This window comes from Thunnus albacares, chromosome 22, assembly GCF_914725855.1.
Source record: "Thunnus albacares chromosome 22, fThuAlb1.1, whole genome shotgun sequence".
NCBI classification, from domain to species: Eukaryota; Metazoa; Chordata; class Actinopteri; order Scombriformes; family Scombridae; genus Thunnus; species Thunnus albacares.
Genome location: NC_058127.1, coordinates 1,700,451 through 1,711,609, shown reverse-complemented (window position 1 = coordinate 1,711,609; position 11,159 = coordinate 1,700,451). Strand labels below are relative to the sequence as shown.

Here is an 11,159-nt window from a genome sequence, read left to right as displayed (position 1 = left end):
TCTTGTTTCATAAGCAACTACCTTTACATCTACATTTACAACTAAATACTACATTTATCTGTAATCCTGCAACACATGGGGGGGGAGGGGCAATCAACAAAGTGCACAGTAAGGCTGTGTGAGTGTGTATATATATATATATATTGTTACGGACTAGTCAAGTCTAGGGGATTCAGTATTAAGAACCAATACTAGTCCTAACCTGGAGGTTGTAGAAAAGGAGAGAACGTGGGAGAATACAGAGGAAGACGGACTGGTTTCCAATGTTAGAGACAGACAGTCTGGAGGTGGGTTACCTTATCGGGTTTCCACGCCGACTAGCATTTCAAGTCCCTCCAACTCGGCCTCGCCAGCGCTGGGCATTGCTCTCGTGAGCCGCGAGCTCTTTCTGGTGGTTCAGTTCAGTTTTTGGTGGTTGGGGGATGGGTCCCCGAAGAACAAAACTGGTTTTACTCGCTGGGCTTTAACTCAACTCGTATCACTTTCAATGTTCGCGCTTTCCCAGCTGAGCCTCATCATGTTACTCCAGTGGCTGCGCACGCACCTCACCGTGACGTCCTTTTATCAACCCACAGCTTAACCACACCCCCTTGTTATCTTCTCAATGAAAACGAGTCCAGTTTAGGAAAGGGAAAGGAAGAAAGAGGAACTATAAACCCCGCCCCCTTTACTCCTAACAATATATACACATCAGGAAGATGGCCCCTAAAGATGAACTGCTAAGTGAATACCTAAGGCAGCAGAAACCCGATGATGCAGAGGAGGAGGAGGAGGTACCATCATGGAGGGACAAGCCCCTACACGGCATGTACCACCAACAGATAGAAGTGGCTGATATCAAGAAACCCTACCAGTGGCTGGAAAAGGCTGGACTGAGGGACAGCACAGAAGCACTGATCATGGCAGCACAAGAACAGGCACTCAGTACAAGATCAATAGAGGCAGGGATCTACCACACCAGTCAGGACCCCTAGTGCAGGCTGTGCAAAGATGCTCCTTCCTCTACTGTAAATTCTTCCTTTATATTATTTAGGATTTCTTAACTATGTGTATATTTTTAATGCACTACAACACTAAAGCAAATTCCTTGTATGTGCAAACCTACATGACTTCTGTCCACAGCAGATGGGGATCATATTAATATAGTGTAAGTATAGAGAAACACAGTCAGAGGTTCATCTCAACTCTCATTTATTTCATATAAAACATCCACTGTGTCTCCAGAAATAAAAACACAGAAATTATTACAATGAACTGCAGTTTGTTGTACAATAAATAAAAGCAACTTTATTTATCCAGCACATTTGATACACAGGACAATTCAACATGCTTCACAGAAAACAAAATAAAAAGAATATTGACTTTTGAAGTCTGTAGTTACTCTTTATGCCCTCTGTGTTACAACATGACTGTTTTTCACCTGGATGGTTGCCATGGTACCAATCTTGTGTAGTTTATTAATTCTCGTGTAGGTGTAGTTTCTCTGTGACTGGTTGAACTGCCGTGATTCCAGCTATGATTAGACATCAGGATGAACAACAGCAACAGATCCTGGTCAACAACTCTTAGATTCTTTTCCACAGAAAGAGCAAATAACCATGAATCCAGCAAATACTGCAAAACACTTGACATCATACTTTACTTATTAAAACAAGCACATATATGTTTTCCAAACAGTGTGTTCAAACTCTGCTGAAAAATGTACGAAAATCATCACAGCTCAGTAAGAAAAGCTTGATAGAAGAACTATAAGAATTGGTTTTACACTTAAGCAGAGCTGTGTTAGCATTACTGAGTTAGCAGAGATATTCAACGGTTCTGTGCTGAAGGAAGAAGAAAGAAAAGAGCAGAAACAGTCACAGTCATATAGATGAGAAGCTGCAGGTGACTCTTACAAAACATTTTTCACTTTGCGCTGCAGTAGAAAACTATTCAGTTTGTGTCAGAACAGGTTCAGTGTTTACAGTTACATTTCCAACCCTACTGAACATTTGAATTGCTCTTCATCTGTCTCATCACCTGAGACCAGTCTGCTGTGGGAGAACTTACCAGCAGCTGAAAGTTCCAGACAACACAGCTCCCAGGATCCTCTGAGCACACAAACCCTCCACCATGATAAGGTGGCAATTAAAGGAGTCACATGATGGGTAGAAGTGTTACACTGATGAGCCCATTTCATATTTACATTTCAGACATCTGTTGGTCACCTGCTTCCTCAGCAGGAGGGAGGGATGAATTCTTCTTATTTATTTTATAGATCATAAAGATCACAAACCCAACAACAACAATCAGACCTGCAGCAACTACGAGTCCAACTATGAGTCCAACACGTCCTCTCATGTTTCTATCCTTGTCTCCTTCATCCTCAACAGGAGGAATGATTACAGCAAGAAAAACATGTTTACTGATGAAAGAACCAACCTTTTAGACCTGGTTCCAGTTCAGAACATGTTTTTTCTGTAAAAACTGCAGGACACAAAGATTCAGGAGTTCAGAGATCTGAGACATTTCAGTCCTGCTGGGGGACAGCTGCTCTGTAATGAACAGGTTGGTCAGGACGTTGTCTACATTTTCTATAAATCATAAAAACAAGAAGAAAAAGCACAGCAGCAACAGGCAGACCAACTGTCAGTCCAAGATTTCCTGTCTCCTTCTTTCCTCCATCCTTGTCTCCTTCAGTCCAGGTGTTTCCAGTTGTGTGACCTGCAGAGCAGAAACAGGTGTGAGGTATCAGCTGTCAGGTAGGTGATGACTGAAGAACTCTTCAAACTCATGTCAGACATTATCTACTGAACTCTGTTCACATCACTCATCTCACCATCAACACCCTTATAAACACAAACACCTGATCTGTGACGAAATAATCTTATTGTGAGCAGATAAACTGAAACACCTTCACACTCAGGACTTGTATATATATTTTTTAAGTAAACTAATTTTGCAACCCAGTCGCCAGAACAAAACGTTGGCATTGAACATTTCTGCACACCATAGAAATGTTTATATACGAATATATACGCATATATACGCATATATATACATTTCAACACATGTAATACGTATCATATCAACATTTATACAAACGTAGCATATTAACATTTCTACCCGTTGAATAATGATGTTTTATGGTGTGACAACGCTGTGGTTAAGGTCTGGTTAGGTTTAGGCACAAAGACCACTTGGTTAGGGTCAGACAAAGATCATGGTTTGGGTTCAAATAAAATAAAAATAAAATAAAAACGCCCGATGTCTCACTAAAAACACCCGGTTTTCACACCAGAAAAACGGCTGCAAATGTCCTGACGTCACACTAAAAACACCTGCTTTTGTCAATTGAAATGGGAAGCGGGCTTTGGTTTCAAGGTGGTCTTGAACCGTGTTCTCTGCTGATTTCCAACTTGCTGTTAAGAACTTACTAACCATCCACCTGCCCCTTCTAATAGGAAAGATCAGCTCATATAGATCATTTCTAAAGTGAACTACGTCACTTTAGAAATGTTGATATGATACATTTTGTTGAAATTTTGATGATACGTTTTGTAGAAATGTTAAAATGATACGTATTACATGTGTTGAAACGTAGACATTCGATCTGAAATGGAGATGTTAATACATGCTTTTATCTCATCACGTTTGGACTACTGTAACTCTCTTTTTACCTGTCTTAATAAATCTTCCATACAATGCTTACAAACTGTCCAAAACGCTGCTGCTCGGCTTTTAACACGATCCAACAGATGGTCACATATAACTCCTATTTTAATCTCACTGCACTGGCTTCCAGTAAATTTTAGAATTCATTTATAATTTTGGTGCTCTCTTATAGAGCCCTACATGGCCAGGTTCCACAGTACATTAGTGACCTTCTGCACCCCTACACCACTAGTCGAGCTCTTAGGTCCTCCACCAAGGGCTTTCTAAGTGTATCTCATACCCATTTTAAGACCAGGGGGGATCATGTTTTCCAGTCAGCAGCCCCTAAGCTTTGGAATAGTCTTCCAACAAACTTAAGGTCCTTGGATAATGTAGACTCTTTTAAAAAGCAGCTTAAAACCCATTTGTTCAGGCAGGCATTTGGCTAGTATGTGCTATTTTATGTTAATTGTCCATTTTATCTGCTCTCTTTGTATATTTTATCTGGTGTCTTTGTTTTTTATTTATTCTGATTTTACTTTATTATTATTTTATATTATTATTTTATTTCTTTGACTGTGAAGCACTTTGTAACTGGTGTTTGTATATAAATAAACTTTGCTTGCTTGCTTGCTATTTGATTGACAGAAGTGGTACGTTTGGTTTGGACTTGGATTCCAGTGAACACAGTGGGCTTGTGGGCTGGTCTGTGTTCAAAGTCACTCCCTGATTCACTCATTCACCACTCAGTACATAACATGCACTCAGTAGTTTATAGTTTGCAGTGAACTGAGACTGAGACAGTCATTAATAACTGTTAAAATTGTCACATTAAAATCAACATTTGCATTTCAGTGTTGTCCAGCAGAGTTCAGCATACAACTTTTAGTTTTCTTTTTTTTGAGAGGCAGACGCATCATCAAGGCCAAAATAAAAAAAATTATACAATCAGAGCTTATGGGTGCTGAGACCATGCCCCTAGGAACAGTGAAATGACTCAAAGTCTAAAGGAGCCACATGATTAAATTATTTCATCTCATTCAAGCAATCAAAGAGCCAACTGAAAGTCTGCCAACATGGCCAGCGAAGGTCTCAGACACGCTAGAGAAGGTCTCTAGCGTGCTCTATGGGTTAACATCTGGACATTTTTAAGCTCCAGATGTGGAATCTGAACTAATTTCATGAGTCATCTGATGTCTGTCAGCTGTATGTTTTTATTTTCTGGCTGTTTTACGTGTTTTTACACATAATTTTCGCATGAAGTATTATCAGTATAATACTGTTCAGGTCAAATTTGACCCATTTTCTATATTTGAGGGCAGTAAAAACACTTTTGTTTTCACTAAAACTTTATAACTATTCCTAAACCGAGACAGAATATACAAAAGTGGAAAAATTTCAACTGTTACACATCTTTGCACATTTAATACACAGTTAAATTTAACCTGTATGTATTCAAAAATGTTCTTCACTTTCATTAATAACATTAATTGTAATCATTTTGGTTGTTCTCATGTTTTCGGTAACAAAGGACAAGATTTAGTGTGATTGTGAATGTTTTTTCTCCATAGAAACATCTGTGTCAAACCTATTAACTCTCTGCTCTCTGCAAGCGTCATTATGGATGAATGAATACAGATGTGTGACTCAGAGGTTTGCTATAGAGACTAATAATGATACTGTACAGACTCAGAGTATGAACAGTTTGTCAGGCTGCGTTTCTACTGAGCTGCTTTCTGTTCATGTTCAGGAAACAACTTGAGCTTTGTATTTGACATGAGAGGAAAGACAAACAATAACATGATCCAAACAGAAAGAGAAACACACTGCAGTCACATCTGAAAAATCCCTGCAATTTCTTTATAAAATGACAGATGTCTGCTTTGCTTCTGCTTTCATTTACATCTAATCTGAATTTAAAGTGTGAGTCGTTATTGTTGTTTAGACATTCAAAGCACTTCAAGGTTCAGGAAAGATGTTGGTTAAATATTAAAAAGTCAACACCGTCGACCCGTCGTCTTATTCAGTATTTAACCCAAACCACCATTTTCCCTGAAACAACAGGACAAATGTGGCATTCCTGTGGTGTTGGAGTAACTGGAAGAATGAGTTTCTGACATTCACATGAAAACCCCCTCAAGCTGGAACAACAAGTCGGAAAGTTGGAAGAAAGTTTGTATACGCAGAGACATGACGGAGGAAAGTAAATGTTTGGTTGATGGCTAGAAACTTTTACTAATTCACATATTTCACATCAATTTTTTGCTCACATGTAATTTGTAATATGGTTTTAGGTTGTAACCAGTAGTTGCTGTCCATGTTAAGTTATGTATTGGCATTAACGCTGATAACAAGTCAGGTAAAGCAATATTTTAGTGGTTTTAGGGAATATACAGATGGTGTACATCTGATGGTGGCGCTAGATGAACTCTGCACTGTGTGTTTTATTAAACCTGCACAGCTGACGAGTATCAACAGGTTCAACAGCTCAGCTTCAGGTAAACAACTAAACAGGAAGTCTGGTTATAAACATAAATGAATATATAACATGAATCCAGCTCATCTGCATTATGAACAAAGTCTTTATCAAAACAGGAAACATGTTAAAAAGTATAGATAATTAATAATGAAAAATTAAATGTCAACAAATACACATACAGGAGAAAAGAAATAAACCTGAGATACAAATACAAGAATCTGACAGAGTGAGAAGCTCAAACATCTGATACAAGACAAATAATCATCAATTTAATGTGAAAAGTGTTATTTTACTTTTATTTTATTTTGAAATAAAATGGATGTCATTATTAATCACAATCACTGCTTCTGATACAGTTATGTTTTCTAATGCTGAAGCTTGTAAAACAGAATAGAACATTTTGACCGGGGTGACCATCACATAGTGAACCTTAATGAATAACAGCTGATCAAAATGTGTAAATACAGATGTTCAAATCATCACATTGCTTCAATCTATGCACAGAGAAATCATATCTGAGTTTAAAAACTCATGTTAGCATCAATTGTAATGTTTGTACTTTGTGGTTATTTAAACATGTCTATATTCAATCAGTGATTATGTTCAGGATAGTCTACACATTTATATGAGCTGTTTCCTTGTAGTGCAGTAAATATATTATATGTTACAAGTTCAGAATGAAGCTCTGAGTACAAACTGATGCAACACATTTATTCACAGGGGTTAACTGTGAATAAATGTGTTGTGCAAAACTGCAAAACATATTTAAAATAGTTGTCAGCATGTTATTCATATCATTGTAGTGTTAACTCAGCTTGCATTAGCTCTATTATCTCTGTACTGTGAACTTTAATAACTTTAGCCTCCAGTCCTGCTTTAGAGTTCTCAATGAACTTCACTTACTTCAAACATCCCATAAACAACACTACAAATACCTACATCTGCACCTGAACATTTCCTACACAATACAGAAACAATCAATCATACACACTGAAAACATCACGTTATAACAGTGTTTACAGTATAAACTACTGTAGACAGTCTAACATTGGCTGGTAAACACAATAAAACCCACTTTCCAGTCTGCATCTCTACAGACTCACAGCAATAATCTCACTCTTACACACTCTGAACACAAATAACATTACTTACATGACACAGTGAAATGCTATTAAACAAAACTGAACAAACTACTGTGGTGGGTGAACAATACACATTTTGAATATAACAATATTGTTTTTAGAGCAGCAACAGTAAACAGTAAAGTCACTATAAGCTCAGTAACATCTCACTGGAAATAAACTGGTTTTTATCTCTTGCATTAGTAGAATAATTGCAACTCCTTACTGGCAGGCCTCCTCGCATGCACATTCAAACCTCGGCGCGTCTGTTCTTCAATCAGCCCAAAACAGCACACGTCACTTGTTGATATCCCTCCACTGGCTCCCAGTTGCTGCCTGCAACAAATTCAAAACCCTGACATTTGCTTACAAAACAGCATCTAAAACAGCTCCTGCCTACCTGAACTCCCTCATTCAGGTCTACAGTCCCTCCCGCCCACTATGCTCTGCCAATGAAAGGCGCCTGGTACCACAACAGGACCCTAAGTCACTCGCTAGACTCTTCCCCTCTGTAGTTCCTCGGTGGTGGAACGAATTACCAAACTCTGTTCGATCTGCAGAGTCTCTCTCAATCTTTAAGAAAGGACTAAAGACCCAGCTCTTTTACGAACACCTCTGCACTTGATGGACTGAAGGTAGAAAAAAAACAAAAAGAAAATCTGCTTCTATGAAATCTATGCACTCTATGCATTGCCTTGGTGCACTGCCTGTTGGCATCTAGTCCTGTCGGACTCAAACTTAAGCTTTATGGCACTTAATCGTTTTGTCTCCTGACTGGATCCCTGCTTGTGTTGTATCAGTCTCAGATGTACGTTGCTTTGGATAAAAGCGTCTGCTAAATGAAAAATGTAAATTTAAATGTGTAAATGTAGCTCTAATTATGAAGGGATCCTCTAATGCTCAGTATGAACAGGAGGAATGATTACAGCAAGAAAAACATGTTTACTGATGAAAGAACTGATCTTCCAGTTCAGAACATGTTGCTGCTGTAAAAGCTTCAGGACACAAAGATTCAGGAGTTCAGAGATCTGAGACCTTTCACACCTGCTAGGAGACAGCTGCTCTATACTGAACATGTTAGTCAGGACGTTGTCTTCATTGTCGATGAATCACAAAACCAACAATAACAGCAACAACAAGCACAGCAGCAACAGGCAGACCAACTATCAGTCCAAGATTTCGTTCCTCCTTCTTTCCTTCAGCCTTGTCTCCTTCAGTCCAGGTGTTTCCAGCTGTGTGACCTGCAGAGCAGAAACAGGTGTGAGGTATCAGCTGTCAGGTAGGTGATGAATCACCTCTACAAACTCTTCAAACTCACCTGAGTCAGTAACTGTCAGATTGATGGTGTTGATGAGCTCAAGTCCTTTGCTGTTCACAGAAACACGACACTCGTATGTTCCAGTGTCGTTGATGGTGACGTTCTTCAGAATCACAGAAACGTCTCCGTCCTTCATCTCTGGATCTCTCAGCTGCACTCGATCACGAAAAGATGGATGCTGGTAGTGGTCATATAGTCGGTTCTCTCTGAAGAAGAAGACGTAATCATCTGTCTCCGGGTTTAGGTCAGGTCTGCTCCACTCCAACAGTGTGATGGCTTCATCTCTCTGACTCTGACACTGAAGAGTGACATCATCTCCAGGCTTTACTGTTATCTCTGAAAGATTCCAACAAAAACAGAAAATTCACAGAAAAGTGAATTGTGTGTGTGTGTGTGTGTGTGTGTTAAGAAAATCTTTACTTAATAGGATAACTTTCATATAATAATGATGTCATATTAATAATTGAGATGATTTTGGTTGGTTTCAATGAATTTGGTGAAATATAGCGTTTGGGGAGAACATCATTTATTACATGATTAATTATTACATGTTTAATGTAACATAATACATGTTGTTCCTTCATATGAAAGTCTGTCATGTTTCTGTCGATGCAATAAAAGGAAAAATGTGTCACAACTCTTTGTCCTGACAATTATAAACAAACAACACAATTAGATAATAAATCATTATAAATGATATAAGATATAAAAACTATAAAAATAATGAATGAGTTCATATCTGAGTAGATTTGAACCATATTTTCAGTTTGATTTTAAAATGCTGGATGCAGCACAGGGAGAGGTTTCCAAATATCTGCTGCTCTCTAAAACAGTCGAGTTTAACAAAGTGGCTTAAAGGAGGAAAAGCTGCTCCAAGAATCTGAGACACAAGTACCATCTAAAACTAATCAATAACTGATATCTATCAATGATATGATGGAGAGATGGGGTTGGGAGCAATTTGTAACACAACGGCTAGAGTTTAATATAAAACATGAACAACCACTGCTATTTATATATACAGTATGTACATGTATATACTTATATTTTTAATTAAGTTACTATCGACAATAAATTGACAAATCATTACTGTTTATATTTTTTCAGAATGATCACCATGACAACCACTGTTTGACATCACCGACAACACCTATTTTTATTCATATCCAGCAATAACACAATAACAGTGGATGTAATTATCTGTGTTCATGATGTCACCTGCACAGCTGCTCACACTGTTAAAGATACTCAACTGATATTTATTCTGAGCTTTAAAAGTTAATTGTAAATGACTAATTTCACCTCTTTGAAACCCTCCCCCTGCATGTTCATATTACACACATACTGTTCGGGTCAATTTGACCTGGCAATGGTGCAGAGGTTGACTCACAGCGCTGCATAGAGGCTCCCAAATGCTCTCGACCAATTAATGGATATTTGGTGTTATTTTTGGCATTAAAAAATATATTTTTGGCCAAGACACTTTATTACTCAATCAACACTTGCATAAAATAACATCAATAAAGGAGCTTCCTGCCTCTCATTCCACATAGCTCATAAATCATTTACAGACATTACAGACTCAAAGTCAACAACTATTAGAGAAACCTCAGCCTCAAATTTCCTACACTATCTGTGACCATGAAGTTACACATGCTCATATACTAAACTAACTAACTAAACTAAAAGTTTGTAACTTCAGTGTCAGTGTCTTCTGCTTTGAATCTGTCCCAGCCATAGACAGCACCACAGGCTTTTAAATTATTCCCAAACATCATTTCACAGGATCTGTCACATTAGATCAGCAACTCAATATCATATTTTGAAGTTTTATCACTACTGAATACTTTAATGTTGTTAAATATCACTGAATTTATTGCACTGAAATGTTTGACTTTAAAAACCATCTTTATGAATTTCAATTTGTGAAATTCTGAATATTCATTTTATTCAAATGAATTAAAACTAGTTGCTCAAATACTCTCAGTGACATTTAGATTAAATTCAGATCTGAACAGAAGGATGGATGGCACGTGAATTCTCTATCTGAATTTGAGAACCCTAAAATAAATAAATACTGGAAATCATATTTTTGGAATTGCACAACTTGAAAGTGACTGTTCAGAATTTCACAAAATGAAAATTCAGAAAAAAAGTCAAATATTTCAGTGAAATAAATTCTGCGATACTTAAATTTCAACATCACGTATTCAGTAGTGATTAAGTGTCAAAATTATTATTATATGGAAATTATATTTCCTTTCATACACAACTGGATGCATTATCCTCATTCACACTCACACACACGCACTTTTCTTTCTTTCTGAGGATTCCTGTTGTAAACATTGTTAAAAATAAATGTTAAAAATGTTAATAAATTGTAAAATGTAGTTTTAAACATTTTAATAATAATGCTTATGACTCATTTAGTGTGAATTGAATTACAATTTCAAAAAGATGTTTTTTATTAATACACACGACAGATAACGTCAAAAATAATGAAAAAATCTAAATAAAATAAGAATCAAAAAAACAATTGTGTTGAATGTGTAGTTTTTGCCAAAGTACAAAAAAGTTTGAAAATTATTTTTTAATGAAAAACAAGTGA

The 11,159-nt window shown here is 37.2% G+C and overlaps 2 protein-coding genes across 3 annotated transcripts in view; one reads left to right on the top strand and one right to left on the bottom strand.

Moving 5' to 3' along the window:
* LOC122974156 overlaps positions 1-11,159 on the top strand; it is a 144,319-nt gene that overhangs the window by 6,540 nt on the left and 126,620 nt on the right. The gene's annotated exons all lie outside the window — the stretch shown is intronic.
* Positions 2,450-11,159, bottom strand: part of LOC122974254 (nectin-4-like) — a 28,078-nt gene continuing 19,368 nt past the window's right edge. Inside the window, exons 2-3 of one of the 2 annotated variants that reach the window (XM_044342271.1) lie at positions 8,552-8,887; positions 2,450-2,703 (exon numbers count right to left, since the gene is read on the bottom strand). In XM_044342271.1, coding sequence (XP_044198206.1) covers positions 2,510-2,703; positions 8,552-8,887 — 530 coding nt within the window. In that variant the 3' untranslated portion in view covers positions 2,450-2,509. Of the gene's footprint in view, positions 2,704-8,106; positions 8,475-8,551; positions 8,888-11,159 lie in introns of those variants that run through there. The other variant, XM_044342272.1, reaches the window with a different exon arrangement.